Here is a 20,958-nt window from a genome sequence, read left to right as displayed (position 1 = left end):
GCCAGCCTGGTCTTTACAGTGAGGTCCAGGTCAGCCAGAGCTACATAGTGAAAACTTGAGTCTAAACAAAGTAACGTTAAATCAAAGAAAACAACCTTAGTCAAGGGTATCTAGTCTTTTGACTTTGGGATGTGACACTGTCATGCATGAATATGCTTGGTCATGTTTGTAGTTATCCTGGGATGCATGTGGCTTGTGGATACATGCATGCTTAGTAAATTTCTAAGTAGACTTTGAGCCTCCTGAGACTCACTGCAAGGAGGGACTGCTGGTCAATTGCAAGGCTCTGGGTGCGTTAAAGGTGAAAGCGAGCCAAATTCTTGTGCCCTTACACCCCATCCCTCCTAGTCAGGGAAGCACTGATTGGTGAGCCAAAGCTATGCCTCAACCTCAGCTCTCAAAGCAGCAATACTAAGCTGATGCCAGAAAGTTTGCCTTAGCCTGGGAAGTACAGCTTCCTCCAGACCACCTACTTACTCAGAGACTGGTAGAAAAAGAAGGTGTTTGCATAGCAGGAACTGAAAGAGGAGTAGTGAAGCCCTGGAGGTGGGAGTATACTTGCGAAATCCTCCTTCTTCAGCAAGCTGTCTCTAGGACACATCTCTGCCAGCTTCACCCAGCCTCCTCTTGTGTCTCCAGCTGCTGCTGAAGTCATGCACAGAGGGATGCTCTGCACTGAGTTCATTGCCAGGGCTCTAGCAGCCTCCTGGAGGCCAGCGAGTGTGTGCCTACAGCTGCAGAAGCCCCAGCTATGGCAGTCTGCCCCGGCTGGCTCAGGCTTCTCCCCTCCTAAGCCTGCAGCTGCTCCCTCATACCAAACTCTATGAGGGCTTCTCATAAGCATTGCAGTCTGGGGCAGCTCTAGGCAGGAGCAGAATGGGTCTCCTCGGGGGTTCTTCAGGGAGCTGAAACTGAAGCACAGTGTAGTCCAGCCAGGAGCTACATAATCCCACTTGGCTCCAAAGACACACTTCTGTGTCATCCTGAGACACGGGCCTCAGTGTCTGCTCCCCCGTGAGTATGTCTAAAGCGCGACTGCTATGCCTGCTGCAGCTATAATCCTATCTTTATTCTGTCTCCATTCCGTTCAGGATAAGCTCCTATCTAAACGCGTGCCTCACGCTCATCCTCCATCTCCTCCCTCTTGCCTTCCGTCTCCTCATCCAGCTGCTGCTTCCTCTCCACCCGCTGCCGACTCTGTTTCTCCTGCCAGAAAGGTAGTCGCACTGAATCATCGCCTCCCCCCACCCCTGCATGTTCTGAGTTGTTCTCGGGCTCCATCTGGCCGGCACAGCCAAACATCTGGAGCCAGGCTTGGCTGGGATGGAAGTTTGTTAGATATTGTACAAAAGCCCTAGATCCCATTTGGGTTTTGTGTTAGCGCATACATGTAGCAGAACAGCTCCAGCCTGCACTGTGAGCGTCGCTCTCACACATAAAACATTCATCATGGACCCAGATGCCTGGCCCTGCCCAGGCACTGAGAAATTAAAGAGAAGCTTTGGCCCCATTGCTATCATCTGAACAGAGACACCACCCCCATCATAATAATAATCACACGTTTGTTTAATATGTGGAGCTGCTGATATGCGGTGTGCCTGACCTAAGCAAATGACAATTTGACCCAGTAAGCTTAATACGGTACTATTCATGAACTGTGTTAGATGTATATTGGGCAAGGTTATAGGAACAGAAGGAAGCCTGGGGAGAGTTGGGAGGCAATGATAGGAGACCTGTGTGGAAGGTTCCACGAGAACAGTTTTCTAGACAGAGGTGTGGGGCTAGGGTGTGTTAGGAAGTGGTCAGTGTGTGTAAAGTGAGCAGACATGGCTGACAGGGCAGAAATGAGAGGGCAGAATGTCTGATATCACCAGCCTTGGGGTGTGACACTGTGGTGTGGTCCTCACACCACAGTGTGTGAGGACGTGCAGAGGGTCTCACACGGCCCTGACAGCATGTTCTTGAGTTTCATCCTCTGACTAGGCTACAGCGAGCTCCTGAAAGATCCACCCTATGTTCTTGAAGGATGATTTGGGTAGCAGTACAGAAGCTAGCTAGCTCAGAGGGAGCGAGGTAGGGAGCCAGCCCTGACTCAGTAGAGAGGGAACTGTTCTATGAACAAGAGTTAGCTTGGCTTGAGGGCACATGTTTAACCTCCAGGATGAGCCAAATGGTTCCGCTGAGCTCACAGTCTGCTGTTGGCCTGTCTCCTGCAGAGGTCAGCATAGAGGGCTGAACGCTTCCTGTCTGAAGGTCCCTGACTCCCTGTTTGCTTCTGTGTTCCTGAGCTGGTGTACCTCCAGCTTCGTGCTGTTCTCTTAGCAAAAAAAAAAAAAAAAAAAAAAAAAAAAAAAAAAAAAAACCCTCCAAGTTGTCCCTCATTTTGTTATGTTCCCATTGGCACCCTGAGCATCTGTAGGGAGATATTCATAAAAAGAATCTCCAACGAAAGATGAAATCTTATTACGTGGCCCCCTCCAGGTTCTTCCCCATGGGCATAAAGTTCCCCCAAAGATCAGGAGGAGGTGACACAGACACTCCTGATTCCCAGTGTTACTGAAAAACAGGCATGGTCACGGTATAAACACAGCTGCATCCTGAGCAGCATCAGTGTCAGCGTCAGCACATCCGTCAGCTGTTTGCCCTTAAAGCCCCCTGGCCCATCAGAGCCTCTGCTCTCCCCACTCCCAGTGTAAAGGGGGATCCTGGCTCACGTCGTGGTGAGCTATGTGGGTGGAAATGGGCATTTTTGCCAGCACCATCAGCAAGGTCTCAGGATAGACTTTCTATCCAGGGAGCTGCTTCCCGCCATGGGAAACATCGCCTCCTCTGTTGATCTTGATGGAATCATGGGGGTGAGGAGTGAAGGCCATGGGCCAGGCAGTGGCTCCAGTAGTCAGCCAGAGCCACCTTGAGTCTCACTGCCTAGCCCCTCTTCTGCTTCCTGAGCCCTTCAAAGATGATCTTGACAAAGCCCTCCCTCTCTGTGTCCCTGATATTCTTCTACCCTCAAGAGATTCCCTCTACCTCCTAAGTCATAGCAAGAGATAGAATCTGGGTCTGACAAACTCTTGTCAATAGTCAGCTTATCCCTGTCAACCATCATGGAGACCCTTCCCAGTCACAGTCCGGTGATCCGTCTGAAGCAGACGGACAGAGCTCTGTCAGAGATACCAGCCTACAAACTGTCTAAGGGAAGCGCCAAACTTGGGGAGGGAGAGACTGACTGAGACTGGCTTTGAGATGGCTCTGCCTCTGCTGGAGCTTTGTCCCTTGTTTCTGAGGACTTGGTCCTCTGCCTTTCCAATTCCCAGACCAACCCCAGCCACCCATCTGAGACGGATGTGTAGCTGGGATTTGTTTGTTTGATTGATTGTTTTTGGGTTTTTGTTTTGTTTTGTTTGTTGTTTTGTTTTGTTTTGTTTTGTTTGAGGTAGGGTTTCTCTATGTAGCCTTGGTTGTTCTGGAACTCACTCTGTAGACCATGCTGGCCTTGAACTCAGAAATCTGCCTGCCTCTGCCTCTGCCTCTGCCTCTGCCTCCTAAATGCTGGGATTAAAGGCGTGTGCCACCACTGCACATAACTGGGACATTGTAACAGCTTCCAGCTTGTTAATCACAGGCCAATGTACATTTCAAATGTGGCTGGGGATAATCTTGGGAGCTCTTAAAAGAAGTCACCCTGGCAAGGCGGGGGAGGGGGACAAGTGACAGTTTCCCTCAGTGCCCACACTCAAAGACTCCCGGGGTTCTTCTCGAGGTGAGTCCATGGTAGGCAGCTGAGGATGGAGTTGTGAGGGTCCAGTTGCAAGCCTTTTGGATAGGATCTTGTTGGTCCTGCCCCCACCTAACCTTTCCCTCCCTCCAAGCTCCACATCCTTAGGTCAAAACCAGGTTTTACATATGCAATGTCGACCATCATCCTAGCCTCCTCTGAGGACAGACTTGGTTGCCCTTTACATCAGATGCTGACTTGTTGATAGACAGTCTCATTCCATCCTGATGGTATCTCTCTCAAGAAGAAAACCTGGAACCGGATATTTCTTCCCATCAGATGAGGAAGTGCTCTGACTGACCAGTGTGAGACTGCTACAGTTCACAGAAGGGGGAGGAAGAAAAATACCTGGAAAGTATTCTTAGCTTCCTATCAGGCAGCATGATCAGGTTCTGATCCTGCTTTGGAGTTATACCCCAACCCTGAGAGTCCAGGATGGGTGGGTCACTTTGTCAGGGGAGCAGGTTGAGTCAAACTCACTCTGAGGATCACACATTACCCACAGAGATGCAAACATGAGTCACCATCTCCAAGAGATGTGGCCCGGGCTCTGCCTTCAGGTTGTGCCTGGCACCTTCTCAAATGATGCCTTTTTGAAGTTTGGATAGGTCCTGTGGACTTTTATTTGAATAATCACGGAGTCTTGAGGCTGTTTTCTGTACCACCTAGTGTCAAAACCTTGGACTATGGGTTTCATGCCTTGTCTTGTGACCAGTGTCATTTCCTCCTTTGTCTCATCAAATCCCTATCACCTATTCACTTTTTCTTTAAAAGGGGAAGCCAGTCAACCTGGTCCATAGTTTGGCTGCTGGCATTTGCCAGAATTCTTACAAGAACAAGATGGCAGGGAAGGATTTGACAGTTGTGCCAAGGATTGTTCCACTGTGGATTAGCCAGCTGCCAGGGCCAGAAGAGCAATGAGCCCCCCAAAACAAGCTTCCTCTACCCCTCTGAGTGTTTGTGTTAAGACCAGATTTACAGGATTTACTCTGGGATGTTCGTATGAAAAAGGGATGCCATCAGTGGGCATGCTTTGGCTAGGCAATCTGTCTTGTTTTATCTGGTGCTAGGACATATCTCAAAGTCCCCTCCTCCATACATAGCATCTTCCCTTTGTCCCAGGGATGGGGCTAGGCAGCACTGTGGGGGCTTCTGATATACACCAGTCTAGAAGGATAAGAAGTAGGATGTTATTAAGTAGGAGAATCTGAGCTTAGAATCAGACTTGACTTTAAAGGCTCACTGTGTAAGCTTGGACAAGGTAACGGGCCTCTCCGAGCATTAGTTTCTTAGCCTGTGAGCCAACCACCTGGAGTAAATGGAGTCACTGTTCCCGTTCCCCGTAGAAGAGATATCTAGAAGAAAGCTCACTTACCTAAAGCATGCATCTCTAAAATAGCAGTCGTTTTAAGGGTTTCCATTTTCTACCCTAGCCACTTAAGAACAAATGCCACCCTGGGTAATTTAGAGTCCAGAGGGCTTCAAGAGCTATGAATGCTAGATTCATGAGACCAACTTTGCATGCCTATCACCAGGGGTAAAGTCGGGTGGATGAAGACTTCCCCTGGGAGCTCACAGCCCTCGAGGCTGGTCTCAGCTCTGAGCATGTCATTTTTAATATTCTCAAAAAAGGCAGTGTTGGTAACTTGCCCTTGTCTTGCCTTGGGCAGAAAGACAAGGAACCAAGTCCAACAGCTTGCTCTCTGTGGTTTTCTTGTCTAGGAGCTCCTCAGTGGGGGATTCCTTAGCTACCACCACCACTCCAGGACCCAAGAAGCTAGTCAGGTTCTGCTGACTGAACCGCCCCCTTTTTCTCAAGCCCTCAGCTCAAAACCCCTGGAAGCTTGATTCTTATTCCCCAACTACCTTGTGTGGGTTTGCTTGGTGCTCAGAACAAGCCAGCTGGACATAGATGGCCCATCTGCAGAGAAACACAGCCTGGGCACCTGCTGTGTAAGCTGAGTTCTGGGCCCAAGGTGGGGAGGTCCCATAGTTTGCCACAAAGGGTTCTGTATCCTCCTCCATTAAAAGATGGCCAAGACAGGACAACTGACATCAGAGATACAAACTTGGGGAGTAACTGAGCTAGCCTGGTCCAGTGTGAAAATAACTCTCACATCTGGATAGAGATATGAACTGGAAAAGGGGTCACAAAACTATGTGAAGACTGTCTCTTGGTAGAAGGCCAGTCACCCCTACAGCCTCTGGCATTGATGCTTGTGACAATATCTGTGTTGCCATGTTTGAATCAAGAATGTCTCAGGAAGGACAAAGCCACATCTTGTTTGTACAGGGAAAAAGGGAGAGGAAAAAGGAGTGTCTAAAAGCTGGAACTCCAGGCTGTATGTGTTTCAGTCTCACCGACTACCTGCCGAGGACCTCTAGATGGCCAGCACCAGTGAGGCTCCATTCAAAGTCACCTGTTTATATTGTGTCCATGTCTGTGTGTGTCTGTACTAATGTCTGCTGTGTGTAGATGCCTGTAGAAAAGGGCACTGAATTTCCTGAATCTGGAGTTACAGGTGGTTGTGAGAACTGGGAACTAAATTCAGGTCCTCTTTTCAGAGTAAGGCACTCAACCTCAGAGCCACTTCTCCACCCCTACCCAGGGTCTTTCAGGATGCTTCCACAACCCTGTAAGCTTGGGAGTATCTCCCCACTTCACAGCTGGGGTAACTACGGTTCACAGAGAAGAAAGAAATTATATGTGAGGTTAGTCAAAGGCCATGTGAGATGATACCCTGCCCCAAATAACCAACCTTATGTAACTCATTCTAACGAATTCACGGAAAAATGGTTTGAATTCAAAAGGAACAGCAAATAGTGAAAAATATTCAAATTCTTGAAAATTATAAGACTATGGAAGGTTATGTAAGCAGTGCAAAAACAGTCCCAGGGTAGTCTGAAATGGCTAATTTTTAATTTTTTTTTTTGGTTAAATCACCAGTTGTCCAGTTTCACATTTAAATAAAATTTTCCAGGACAGATCGCCAGCATTCCCCTCATCCAGCTCCCACTCCCACAAACACATGTGCTTTGCTATTCAGTGTCTGTGAGTCTTCTGCTAAGAACGTGTGGCTCTTGTGCCGTGTTTACCCCAGGATGAATCTCTCAACATCTCTGCACAAGCTATGCCTTTCATCCTTTCTCAGAAGTCAGGCCACCTGGTAACTCCCAAGCTGATGAAAACTCGGCTCCCAGGCAGAGACTGGGTTATAGTCTCCTCTCACAGAGCCAAGGTAGTCAGTCTTTCTCTTGTCAAGAAACAGAGAGAGGGAGCTAGAGAGATGGCTCAGTTAAGAGGACCTGGATTCAGATCTCAATACCCTGTTGGCTCACAACCATCTGTTACCCTAATTCTGGGGCATCTGATACCCTCTTCTGGCCTTCAAGAGCACTGGGCATGTACATGGTATATGTCCATACATGCAGGCAAACCCTCATGCACATATAATAAAATGAATCTAAAATAATTTTTAGAAGAATGATAACCCCCAGTCTTCAGAGTAATATTCACTTTCATGCTGGTCCTGACTAGCTTTCAAGAGCCTTTCATCCCTTGAGGCAAGTCTCTATCTCTTGAGTTCCTTGCAACCTTTGTGAGTCCTTTTTATGGCTCAGTGATCTGGGATGGTTCCCAGCAGTTGGGAAGGGCAGACTGTCGAGAAGACCCACTGCCGATTTAGCTCCTAATGAAAAGTCTGGGTGTGGTCTTCATTTTGGACATTAATGTCTCCCAAATCCCCACCCAGCTGCTGGGTGACTTGCACAGCTGATTAGAACAACCTGAATAGGCTGTGACTATCCCAGTGTGTTTGGGGGACACTCCCAGCACCCTCAAAGTCCTCTGCAAGCTTCAGTGATTTTTCCCTTAAGATGGGATTGCTTAGAAGTTCAGTGGCATAAAGTGCTTATTAGCTAAGTAGTTAATGAGGTCTTATTAGAGACTTGGATTTCTAGTCTCAGAGAAGACAGGCTGAATCTCGGCTCCATCAGGTGGCAGGGACAGTCTGGGTACAGTCTGTGGGTGTTACGGCACCTCTTGCCTCCTTTCTGGGAGAGTGATGTGGAGCCGGTTCACATCATAGGAGGCTGGGTGGGCAGTACCTAGGGGGAAAGCTAGCCTCCCTGTCCTCTTTATTTTTCAAGCAAACCTTGTGTTTTGCCTGTCTATCTTGGGGGCAGAGTCAAGGGTCCTACCAGGGAATGGAACATCAAACAACGGCTTATTGTCTGGAGCCAACACACCTGAACCTTCCTGGAAGAAGAAGCCAGATTTCTTGGCTTGTGTAGGTTCCTAAAAGTAGGAAGAGACTGTGTCAAAGCAGAATTCTTATTTTTCCCAGGATAGACCTAGGTGTGTGTGGGGGGGGGGGGGGGTGCTGGGCCTGGCAGCAGGCAGCTGCTGCTTGCAGGTCAAGCCATGGAGGCTTTGCACAGGCTCCTCAGAGACTCCAAGCGACACTAGAAATATCATAACCCCTGCCCACCAGTAGCTTGAAGCCATGTTCCTTATAGTCCCCTCCTCATATTGAGTGACTATCCCAAACTTCTCTCAATGGTACAGCTTCTAGAATGACCAAAGGTGTGAGGGTCCCTGTAGTCTTCTCTTCTTCCTTTCTGTTCACCCATGATCCCTGCTTTGTCAGGGATCTGAAGAGTAGCTTCAGATGCTGGGGTGCGGTAGCTCTGGTCTAGGAGCTGGGGATCCATGTTTAGTTGTAGTCCCTGAACATTCTGCTTAGTTCTCAAATCTGATGGCTTCCAAGAGGAGGCTTGGGTTTGGATGAAAGGCGTTGTTTTATCACATAAGACTCATTATGTGAGGCAACTTTACCAGAGTCTAAATAGCTATTAGTTGTGGCCATTCCTCTCAGAGGTTGAATTGGAAGGCAGCAAGGTCTTGAAGCCTCCCTCAAGAGCCTGAGGATCACAAGCAGCACTTCTGGCCTCTTGGTCTATGCACTATTCACCTCCAGACAAAGCTTTCAGTGTGATTTGTCAGAGCTGCTTGGGAAGTGTGGTTGGCTGGGCCTGGATGTGGGATTATTCCATCTCCTATTTGAGCTGTTCAATGATGCTGGTCTGTAGCCATCCCTCCAAGCTGTCTTCCTGGATGCTGCATTGGCTGCTGAGCAGATTATGGGGCAAGGCTGAGATCCAGCTCCACTCTAGACAGGTTCTAAGGTGTGGCACAGAGCCATGAACTTCCAGACCTGGTTTACTCATTAGGAAAATGTAGATTGTTGCATTTAAAAAAAAAAAAAACAGACCCATTAACCACAAATACCATCCTTTAACCCTTGGCTGTGGTTTTGTTGTTGGCTTTGTTCGTTTTGTTTTGTTTTTCGGAGTTGGGGACAGGACCTCATTCTATAGTCCAATCTAGTCTAGATCATACTATGTCACTCGGGCTGGCCTCAAATTCACAGCAATTCTCCTGCCTCAGTTTCCTGCGTGTTAGGAATTCAGGCATGTGTCACTGTGCCCTGGCTCTATCTCTGTGATTTGAAAACTCTATAGAAGTCAGAGGAGGAGAAACAGGCATTTCATTCCTTTTGCTCCCACCAGTTTTTTGGCTTCTTCTGTCCATTTTCATAACTCTGGCATCTACTCCTGGTGGTCTGGTTTACCTCTGGAGACTCTGGGGGTCCACTTTCCTGTGGGCAGGAACCCTTTACCACCTTGCCCTGTGTTCCTGTCTGGTGCTAACTGCTTTTCCTTTTATCTGTTTCCTTGCCTCCTCACCTCTGCTCTTGGCTAGCTGACAGTAGGGAAAGTATCCAGCGGAATAGGGGCTGCAGCTGAAGTGCTGGTCAATCTGTACTTGAATGATCACAGACCTAAGACACAGGCCACCTCTCCAGACCTGGTAAGGAAATGCACTGTCAGCCTCGACCTGAAGATATTTGCCCAGCCTCCCCGGGCAAGAGTAGGGGAAGACTGAAAGGGAACCATTCTCAGGGCAGCAAGGCAGGGGTGTTGAAAGTCGGCTGGATCCAGCAGAGGTTGGGGGAAGCCACATTTCCTCGAAGTCTATCTTCACTTTGGGTCCTTGTGGTTGATTTTCCAAGAGAGGCATGTGCCCTGCTATCCATGGCTTTCAGGGTCCGTTCAGCACCAGACTCTGCAGGGCTGCTGGACAAGTCCCCCACCCCTCCACTCCCCCACCTGCAGTCCCCTATCCCTCACCCCAGCTTCAGTGTTTAGTGTCATCCTAAGCAGACCTGGGAACTGAGACATGAGTAGCAGGGCAAATGTGTCTTCCCTCTGGCTCTCTCCCTCCTCAATCTAGGTGGCATATTGCCATCAGCAACACTGGGCACTGACTGTTGATTTGCTCACCTTCAGGGAGGAGTGGGGGACTGGCCTAGCAGCCGCTGCTTGCAAGTCAAGTAATGGAGGCTTTGCACAGGCTGAGGAGGCCTGGCACCAGTCTGCTCCAGCCCTTCCCTCCCCTGTTGCAAATAAGGAGGGAACTATAAGACACAAACACCCCTTTTCTACACTCTCTTGAATAGATATGAGGTCACACCCAGTCCTCACTTGGTCCCCCATCACTGCAGTGGGCAAAGACATATAGCACACCCTGTCTTGGCTTCTTTTCCTGTTGCTGTGATGAAGTACCCTGACAAACACAGCTTCGGGGTGGGCGGGGGCAGGGGGGATATACAGCTCATAGTTCAGGGTACAGTCAAGCAGGAACTTGAAGCAGCTGGACATGCTGCATCCACAATCAGGAAGTAGAAAGAGATCAACTTAAGCTTACTGCTGTTCCATCTACACAGTCTGAGCTCCTAGCCAGAGGATGGTCCCACTCACAGTGGGTGGGTCTTCCCACTCCGTAACTAATCGAGGTAATCCACCACAAGCCTACAGAGAGGCCCATCTCCCAGGTGATACTAGAGTCTATCAAGTGGACAACTAGCACTGACCATTGCCCATCACCACTGTAGTGCCCAGTGACGCTTGTCCTTCAGGACTCAAGAAAGCAACACTAGGTAGACATAGTTAGGTAAGATGTTCACTCATTTAGATGAGACCAGGAAGAGGCCCTGCAGGACTGGAGGCTGTGTAAGGAGGGTCTTCCTGCACCACGCTCTTCTTCGCAATGACATTAGCTGCAGCCAAGAGCCCAGAAGTCCCTGTGGTTTTTTTAAAAGAGTTTCAACAAGCCTAGGCCTGGCCTTTGCAGACTTATTCAGCCCTAGCACTTTTCTCTTTTTTCCTACCCACAGGAGTCCCCACGGAAGGCATTCCCCCTGAGCCTGGGCGGCAGGGACACCTGCTACTTTTGTAAGAAGCGTGTATATGTGATAGAGCGGCTGAGTGCTGAGGGCCACTTTTTCCACCAAGAATGCTTCCGATGCAGCGTCTGCAGTGCCACCCTGCGCCTGGCTGCCTATGCCTTTGACTGCGATGAAGGTAACCCTAGGGGCCAGGAAAGCACCAGCCTCTGACCTTGGTCTCAGATGTGACCTTGCTCTGGGGTCCTAACCCTCTGGAGGCTCTAGGACACCCAACACTTACCAACAGGGAGTATGATATCATCAGGAACACTGCTTAGGGAAACTGGGAGATGCTACCATGGAGAACAGAAGCCTTTGACGCCTACAGTACACCAGACACAATGACACCTACTGTCTGCTGAGGTCTCTCACTATCTCATTCAGCCCTACCACTTCTCATGATGCCTTCGAGGCCAAGATATTCAAACCTGATAAACCGTGTGACATGCCCATCATTAATGGTGCAATAAGAACTTCATGGATGACAGTATACTAATAAAGCAGGTGGGGCTGGGGGATTGCTCCATAAATCAAGTGCTTGTCCTGCAGCCATGAGGGCTTGAGTCCAGTCCCCAGAACCCATACTTTGTTTTGTTTAAATGGGGCCAGGTGCAGTACTACACACCTTTAATCCCACTACTGGGGAGGCAAAGTCAGGTTAGTCTCTGAAGTTTGAGGCCAGCCTAGGTAACACAGTGAGATTCTGTCTTCAAACAAATAAATAAAAAAAGAAAGAAAAAGAGTAGCAATGTATGCTGGTGCGTGTTCATCATTCCAGCAATGGGGAGACACAGGTAGATCCTTAGGGTTCTCTGGCTGGTCAGCCTAGCCTGCTCCGTGTATTCCAGAGAGAAACCCTGTCTCAGAACAAAAGCAGAAAACCAAGGTAAATGGTACCTGAAGAACTATAGCTGAGGTTATGGTCTAATCTACACACACACACATAACAACCCCCACACAAGAGTATACCTACCTGCACTACACACAAAGTATGAATTATAAAATTGGCTTTAATATTTGCGCCAATTTGGCTAAGTGGCCTATCAGAGCTCATCAACATAGAATTACAGTCACTGTACAGAGAGATCACCTTTTAAAAAAAGATTTTATTTATTTATGTATATGAGTACTCTTTCTGCATGTACACATGCGTGCCAGAAGAGGGCATCAGATCTCATTACAGATGGTTGTGAGCCACCATGTGATTGCTGGGAATTGAACTCAGGACTTCTGGAAGAGCAGCCAATGCTCTTAACTGCTGAGCCATCTCTCCAGCTTTGAGGAGTCACTTTTAATCCTTCAGCCTTTGCTTTTCTACTATCATATAGAATGTAGGACAATATGACACAGTGCTTCTAATTGTGTGCCTTAAAACTATCCTACCATAGAGGTGGTGGTACATGCCTTTCATCCCAGCACTCACTCAGGAGGCAGAGGCAGGTAAATCTCGGAGTTCAAGGCCAGCCTGATCTATAGAGTGAGTTCCAGGACAGCCAAGGATACACAAAGAGATCTTGTCAGGAAAGGAAAGGAAAGGAAAGGAAAGGAAAGGAAAGGAAAGGAAAGGAAAGGAAAGGAAAGGAAAGGAAAGGAAAGGAAAGGAAAGGAAAGGAAAGGAAAGGAAAGGAAAGGAAAGGAAAGGAAGAAAAAGGAAAAGAAGAAAAAGAAAAATAAAGAAGAAGAAGAAGGAGGAGGAGGAGAAGGAGGAGGAGGAGGAGGAGAAGAAAAGCCAACCAATCAAACAAACAAAAATGTTCTCCTCCCTGGGGTGAATTCAGACAGTAGCCCCTACTCATCAGATAACCTTTGGGTTGTTAGAGTCTTGGTCCCTCAGCTTCCTCATATGTAAATGAGGATAATGATAGGATCAGGATGGACACTGCACATCAGTGACCCCAGCACTCAAGAAGCAGAGACAGTAAGAGTCTGAGTTCCAGACCAGCTGAGGCCTGCACAGAAGCTCTGCCACAGATGAACAAAACAAAGAAATAACAGTTCTTAGCTCATAAGGATGTGGGGGTTGATGAGTTAAGTTTTATGAAGTATTTATTAGGTTTTCCTATTATTTATTATTATAACCATCACCATTGCTACTGTTGTAGGAGTAGGCAGCGAGGCTTTTCTAGAAGGTGCCCAGTGGTTCTGGGCAGTGCTGTTTTCCCCAGCATGTACCCTGCCTGAGTCTTTTCTCTCATCCCTGGCTGGTTGTCCTGACCCTCAAGATTCCAGAAATTCTGAGAGTCTGATTCTGGACTAGCTACCTACTTATCTCCCTGACAACTGACCTTGTGACAAAATCTGACTTTTGTTTGGGTTGTGAGTTACCTGCCCGTTTTAGCCCACTCAGGGAGTTCCCCAGTGCCAGCTCTGTCTATCTTGGAACCACTTTAGGGGAGGTGGATAAGACCGTGCTCATGTCTGAACTGTGCTGGGCTTATTTCCATGGCTGTTGTATTCTGACTAGACAAGGATGAGCATTTGTTCCAATGGTTCTGTCTACAGAGAAAAACTGCATGCCCATGTGTCTTTTCTCACAGGCAAATTTTACTGCAAGCCCCATTTTGTTCACTGCAAAACCAGCAGCAAACAGCGAAAGAGAAGGGCAGAGCTGAATCAGCAAAGAGAGGTACGTTGGTCTCAACAGTTCTGGGAGAGCGGGGTGATTCCCTCCCACTTGATGAGGTCTCTAAAGACAGCCTCAGAGTCAGACAGTCTTCTCTAGCCCCAGAGGGACAGAGACTGCTCCCAAACAAACAAAAGTCCCTGCTTCCCTTCTAGCGCGTTCTGGGTTTTCTTAGTCTCTTCAGCAGTCTCTGGGGCCAGCCCTGTTTCAGACAACAGCTCCCTGATAGGTAGCTGGCTTCCGCTGAGAAGTCAATGCTTGCTCCTGGGTCAAGACTGGGCTGTCTGCTGAACTGTGCCCTAGAGCCACAGGGTACTGCTTACATGAGGAAGGCCAGGGTCTCAGGTCCCTTCCTAGGTTTTTTAAAGCAGCCACTGACTTCACTGATGGTTTGTGGCAGCTCCCCCAACCCCTGGCAGCTCTTGGGAATACCTTCTCTCCAGTTTGATGAACCACCTCGCACCAATAGAAACTCATAACGTGAGCTTTCCTAATGATACAGTCCTAGGCTCGCTATCAGCAAATGAGAAAGTAAATAAAAATAAAGTAAATAAAATAAATACCTATGACCACTTACCTTGGAAAAACTCCAGTTGGCCTTACGGTAATCGTTCAAGATGACTGGCGTTGGGAAACCTGACATTGTACTGTCTCTCCTGCCAGGTGTTTCCGTGTGTGAGTAGATACTATATCGATAGCTTTCTAGACTTCTTCAGTGAACGTGTATCAAGTACAGGTTCCCATAACACTGAGACTCTTCTTTTTTAATTGTTTTCCATTTTAGTCTATGTGTATGGGTGGGTTTTCTACCTATATGTCTGTGGACCACATGTGTGCCTGGTGCCCATGGAGGCCAAAAGAGGGTGTCAGATCCCCAGGGACTGGGGTTACAAATGGTTGTGAGCCATCATGCGGGTGCCAGGAATCAAACCCAGGTGCTCTGGCAGAACAGCCAGTGTTTTTAACCACTGAACCATCTCTCTAGCTCCTATGTCATCTCAGCCCTTGGGAGATTAAAGCAGGAGCTTTTGAATTTGGAGCCAGCCCAGTCTACATATGAACTTTAAGATTTGTCTAAGCAACTTAGCCACACTCTAACTCAACAAGGGGTAGGGGTGGGGCAGGGAAGGAATTGGAGAACAGAAGTAGGGAGCCAGCATTTCAGGAGTAAAACTCTTTTTTAAATTGAAACAGGATCTAACTATGTCAACCCGACTGGCCTGGAACTCAATGGTTAGTCCTAGCTGGCCTCAAAGTCTCTGAGACCTACCTGCCTCTGCCTCTGCCTCTGCCTCTGTCTCTGCCTCTCTTGCCTCTCTGCCTCTCTGCCTCTCTGCCTCTCTGCCTCTCTGCCTCTCTGCCTCTCTGCCCCTCTCTCTGCCTCTCTGCCCCTCTCTCTGCCTCTCTGCCCCTCTCTGCCCCTCTCTGCCTCTCTGCCCCTCTCTCTGCCCCTCTCTCTGCCTCACTGTGCCCCTGCGCCCCTGCGCCCCTGCCTCTGCCTCTGCCTCCCAAATGCTGTGATCACCTTGCTTAGGAGTGTAATTTCTAATGCTATCAAAAGATTGTATTTTATGCATAGTCAGTAATCTATTTTAGTAGTTCCATCCTGTTGGGCTTTTATGCCATTTAATAATTTATCTTGCAAAGATTTTTACAATGAGTATACTTGCATACAAATCCTAATCCCTATTTATAATCATTTGTGGACTATATATCAGCACAAGTAGATGTTCAAGTCAATGGGCATGCATATTTTGAAGGCTATCGAACGGCATGGTGAGTTTGCCCCCCTTAAGAGCAAGTTGTACCCACATTCAATACTGAGAACAGGGGTTCAGTGTACTTTGCTGGAGGCAGTCTCCTGAGATTCGCCGACTAAATGCCCTTGCTTTGCTGTCTTCTTCAGGAGGAAGGAACATGGCAGGAGCAGGAAGCACCTCGGAGGGATGTACCCGCAGAAAGCTCTTGTGCAGTGGCGGCCATCAGCACACCAGAAGGCAGCCCGCCAGGTACCTCCACCTCCTTCTTTAGGAAAGCACTCAGCTGGCCTCTCAGGCTGACAAGAGGTCTGCTCAACCTGCCCCAGAGCCTGCTTAGGTGGATGCAGGGACTCCAGGAGGCTGCTGGCCACCATGTGCGGGACAATGCTCACAACTACTGCTTCATGTTTGAGCTCCTGAGCCTGGGGCTGCTGCTGCTCTGGGCTTTCTCCAAGGTCCTGGCTGCCATGTACAGAGAGTCTGAGGAGTCTCTGGAGAGCATCCGCAGCTGGCTGCTCAGGTTTATCCCAGTGAAGCTGCAGTGAAGTGCAGGCTGCCCCACAGTGCCCTAACATTTCCAAGTGTAGACTGCAGATGTTTGTAGTTTGCTCTGGCTCTGGCCAGCATCTGTAACCAATTAGCTCCAAGCCAAAGAGTCCCACATTGGCCACTTCTGCCTGACTTTGACAGGGTTGAGTATCTCTTCATGGTGCTGGGGCCAGGGACAACATGAAGGATTTTTTTTATGTGTTTGTTTTCTAACAGCTTTGTGTTTTTGTTTTTGTTTTTTTCCAAACCAAAGCGAGCCATATTTCTGGGTTTACATTTCAATTTTTAACTTTTCATAAGCCAAAAAGAAAGCACTATTTTTCTACAAGTATCCATATTTCTAACTGTTTCTACTGTTATCGCCAGTTTTACAAGGCCCTTGAACTTGGCAGTGAGTTGAGATTCATTGCTGCCAGCAAAGTTAATGAGCTGAGACTAGAGTCACAAAAGAGAGGGTACCCGTCATGTGACACCAGTGCCTTTTGATTCACATATCCAGATGCCACCTGGTCACAGTGGGTGCTGGGTTTATTTGTTTCAAAAACACAGATATGTAAAAACATAATGAGGTTGGCAGAAGTAAGCACAGGGGTAAAATAAACCAAACTTGATCAAAGCACCCAGCAGGGGGTCAGTGCTATCTGTCCTCAGGGTAGGAAAGAGGAATCTTATTCTTACTTTATAAAATCAAAGAGTAGAGGCTTTCCCTCCTGTCCACCAAATCACAGCAGTGACAGAACCACAGGGTTGCCACACTGCAAACGGCTATTTTCCTCCCCAGTAATGGGTACTGCAGTGAAAAAGCCTGTTGGCACTTGACCCCGAATAGCTGTCAGGCTAATGCCATGCTGAGGACAAACTATTTCAGATGACGTCATTTTTCACCCCTGTTAAGTCCCCAACCCAGGCTGCAGGCTGAGCCAAAGCCCTTCAGGTCCACCATGGTTCAGCTGCCTCTCCCTGATGATATTCTTTGAACTGGGGACTTGCTGTCCTCTGGGAAGCATGGCCCTGATCAGTGCTGGTGGCATCCTGGATGCTTAGTCATGTGGCTACCTTGTATGTTTCCTCAACGCAGTCAAAAACCCTTTTCTCAGTGCCCCAGAAAAAAAAAATAGCATCTGGTCTTCAGGTGACTCCAAGCCCACAGGAACAAGCCTTCAGCTGTCCCCTCTCTGTCCCTCTCTGTGCTGCTCAGCTTCAGCAGCAGGTTGAGCAACTGGAGGGCTGAGAAGGGCCTTCTAGGGACTTCACGTGTCTACAGTCACTGGGTACAAGACAGCCATTTAGAGCTGCTACCGTAGGCATGCCCTCTCAAGATTAGAAAGGTCTGGTCAAAGACCAGGCATCTTGAAAGCTTTGACATCAGCTTTCTGGAGGATGGGGAAAGAAGGGTGCTTTTCTAGACTCTGTCTAGAGTCATGGGAAAGACAGGCATGGCTGTGGCCAAGTCTGTGGGAACCAGCACCTCTGACCTTGTTGGAACTGTTGCCAGTGTGGTGACGTGCACTGTACATGCCCCAAGTGTAGCTGGGGTGTTAATGATCAAGAATGATGGGAGGAGCCCTTGAGTTCTAGTAGGTTTCATTATGTCACATGAATCTCGAGGTCATGTTATAGTGTAGCCCAGGGTGGGCTGGGATGCTTTGTGGAATGCTCTGGGAAGCCAGAGTGAACTCTCAAAAAAAAAAAATCTCATTTATAGCCGTACCGCGGCTGGTTTGAATTACTCTGGTAGACAGGGTGTGTCTGACACAGGGCTGAGACATCTGTATATTCTGAGTCCTTGAACCTTCCTGGTGGGCAACAGCAGGGGTAGGTCCTGGGAGCAGATACTCTAGAGACGAATTTGCCTCAAGGATGAATATGAGACCCCAGAGTAAACTGGAGACAGAGGGGGCCATGGAGGGCAGAAGGTCCTGGGAACATTTGCAGACAAGAGTGGAGTTCTGTTACTATGCAGACCCTGGGCATCCACTCTTGGAAATGAATAGCTGGCCGCCACCAGGAAGGTCTGTCCCTCCTAAGCAGGCAGTCCTTTGTGAGGGACAGTGGTGGCTCTGTTCCTCACCTCTAGTGTCCTTTCCCATTGTGATTGGTATTTGTTTTAGGCCCTTGCTAAGTCCTCCTTTCTCTTTCTCTCTCCAATCTCACTTTGCGGCCGCCAGTACGTTTCAGCCTTCCAGTCCTACACCCACTTCTTGGCTGACACTTCCGCTCTAAGGTGACTGATTTTCTTGGCAATTTTCAGAGAGAGGTACTAACCCCTAACCCGCTTTCCGCACCCCATCCTCTGCGTGCGTCGGTGGTCCTGGTTGTGCTAACTGTGAGTGTCTTGCCTACTAATATGGACTTGCTAGAGGCATGAATGGTAAAGAGCATGGGGCGGGGTCAGCTTGAAAGCCACGCTCTGCCTTCCCTTCTTTGGAGCCCAGCCAGCAGCCTGGGTCCACAAGTGCATGCCCCATGCCCCTCCTCCTCTGCACCGTGGGCTGGCTTCTTTGCATGTTTTCTCAGTTGCGCTTTCAAAACCTTTTGTCTTCTTGGGAGGGTTCACTATGATTGTGAGACAACACCGAGGGCTCTTGTCACCTTTCAAAACATTTCTACGTAGTAACCTCTGAAAAAAAAAGACATGTCTAGGCATATCTTCTTCAACCCATTCTAATACAAAGATTACTAATGCCTTTAATTGAGACCATAAGTGACTCAGTTTGGTGAGGTTTTAAAAGTATACTTTTTTTCCCCAGACTCCCAGGACAGTTTGACCCATGCTCTCTGTGCTGTGAATATAATGACAATAGCGAGCCCTTGGCCTAGTTCAGCATAGTTAGTCCTAGGGCCTTACTATGCCTTTCACGTGCCTCTGGGCTCTTAAGTCCCTTACTGTTCCACAAGCTTTAATCGGAGCAGTTGTGGTCACAGGAGAAGGGCAGCCTCTGTGGATGCCCCTGTCAATCTGTGGAAAGGGCATATTGTCTCTGCTCATTTACCTGGAGCAGCGCACCAGGCATGTGCTACTACAAGAAGCAGTCACAAAGGAGGGCAGAGAGCAGATGAGAGTCCAGCCCCACATTTTCAGACTGCAGCCAGAGTCCCTCTCACATGCAGCTAGGGCCACCCTACTCTCTAGCTTCTGCCCAGTCCTGCATGCCGCACTTGCCTGCTGTGTTGGCGCCGAGCCCAGCCAGTACAAAGTCCTCTCCTCTCCTCTTTTCTTCTCTTCCAGCATTCCCCTCTCTAAAATGTCAACCAAAGAGAGCCTTCTCCCTCCCCTGATCCCACTCCCGTGCCCCCCACCAGCCCCTTTAGACAGTCTTCTCCCCATCTCTCAGAAAGGCATGTCTGTGACCCTAGAGAATTCATTTACAGTGCCATATGGAACCCTGTATTTTACACACACGGCAAACAATGTTCAGGTTTATTTATGATATTTGATGCTGTAAATGAAAATAAATATGGTTCTTTATAAAGCTCACCGTTTCCTCTCTTCTTTGCTGTGGAAGCTTCTAAAATCTCAAACATGGGCACCGGTTTAGGGGAACCGTCCTCCCCTAAACTGCTGGTGGGGCTTGCACTTGTGGTGACCCGGGACTCTCTGGGGCTGTGCCAGGGCAATCTGAAATATTACCCAAGGGTAATATTTGGAAAAATGTCACCAATACTCCGGTGCCAGGCTTTGGGGTCTCTTCCTGGAATGTGTGGTACTTTACTGTTCTAGACTCTCTGAGGAGAGAGCCAGTGTGACCTCAGGAACAGGCTGTGTTGCCATGGCTCTCTAAGAGAGCTTTACCAAAAGCCCCGCCTGTTTGGGTTCTCACTTGTCCACCCAAGTAATGGGGAAAATAAGGAGGAAGGAGTGGGCACCAGTCTCTGGAAGACAGTGAAACCGCAGGTGTACTCATGGCAGCCCTGTGGTGTGAGGCTCCGCCCACCTGGCCACTCTGAGCCTAGTGCCCAGAAGGCTCTGCCCAACATCTCTCTGTTTAGGGGAAGGACTTGGCGTCTCCACTGACTACCCTGGACAGTGCCAGATCTCTCCAGGTTCTGCCATTTCCAGACCAGATGTGGTTGGGCTTCCAACACTAGCAGAAGAAACCCGCTGTTATCTATGAGGGTTCTAGAATCTCTCAGAGAGCATTTCTGGGATGCCAGGCTCCAGCTCAGCTGCTGATGCTCGAGTCTGCCTTTGGTTCCTTTACCTGTGCATCAGTTATTGCCCATGGCACAATTCTAGCCCTAAGAGACATAGCAGAGCGTGCCAAAAGGCCCCTGCCCCTCCCTGACATTTAATAAGTATGTGCCTCGGTGTGTTTTAATTCTGATTCATCTAATCTATGCTCTTGCTCATTTACCCACTTGTCTCATTTTGCTGATCACCTACTGTGTGCCAGGAAATACAGCTAATCTTGAAAGTCTAAGATTTGAAACCTCATGTTAAGTTTTTGGTAAAGTCCTCTAATTAGATAAGCTTAACTAGCTGTTTGGATTGGCTTTCTCAGACCTGCTCAGAGAGTGTCTTGGTTTGATTTGGCTTGTCTATGTTAATTGGTATTAGAATATTTTTTAATTCAAAAACATTGAAGACTTAACTTTTTTGTGATGGAGAGATCAAATCCAAGACTTTGGTAGGCAAACACTCTACCACTGAGCTACCTCCCCTACCCTAAGACGTAACATTTCTAAGGTAGTCTAGTCTAATAGAATTCAACATTAAGTAGAAGTCCCTACACTATCAGGCTATCCCTGCAATGCCTCCTATACTAGGGAAGTGCAGTCAGGAGAATCAGAAGTTCAAAGTCATCCTCAGCTACACAAGTTCAAGAAAAACCTTGCTTACATCGGACCCTGTCTCAAGAAAATAACCTCCCCCCACCCCAAATAAGTGCCTGATGGCAAATTTGTGCTATATATAGTAAACACAAGTCAATATTTGTTAGGTTATGAGGTTGTGATTCTCTG

The 20,958-nt window shown here is 48.3% G+C and overlaps 1 protein-coding gene across 11 annotated transcripts in view; it reads left to right on the top strand.

Moving 5' to 3' along the window:
* Mical2 (microtubule associated monooxygenase, calponin and LIM domain containing 2) overlaps positions 1 to 20,958 on the top strand; it is a 185,822-nt gene that overhangs the window by 108,148 nt on the left and 56,716 nt on the right. For 4 of the 11 annotated variants that reach the window (XM_029479098.2, XM_085841392.1, XM_085841393.1 and 1 more), the window contains 5 exons: positions 1,092 to 1,217; positions 9,540 to 9,647; positions 11,014 to 11,200; positions 13,602 to 13,690; positions 15,594 to 19,474. In XM_029479098.2, the coding sequence (XP_029334958.1) occupies positions 1,092 to 1,217; positions 9,540 to 9,647; positions 11,014 to 11,200; positions 13,602 to 13,690; positions 15,594 to 15,992 (909 nt within the window). In that variant the 3' untranslated portion in view covers positions 15,993 to 19,474. Of the gene's footprint in view, positions 1 to 1,091; positions 1,218 to 9,539; positions 9,648 to 11,013; positions 11,201 to 13,601; positions 13,691 to 15,593; positions 19,475 to 20,958 lie in introns of those variants that run through there. The other 7 variants (XM_085841394.1, XM_029479101.2, XM_029479100.2 and 4 more) reach the window with 6 other exon arrangements.

Source organism: Mus caroli, unplaced genomic scaffold, assembly GCF_978045245.1.
Source record: "Mus caroli unplaced genomic scaffold, Mus_caroli_1 scaffold_8, whole genome shotgun sequence".
Lineage (NCBI taxonomy): Eukaryota > Metazoa > Chordata > Mammalia > Rodentia > Muridae > Mus > Mus caroli.
The sequence above is the reverse complement of the archived record's forward strand: the minus strand, read 5'-3'. Positions and strand labels throughout refer to the sequence as shown.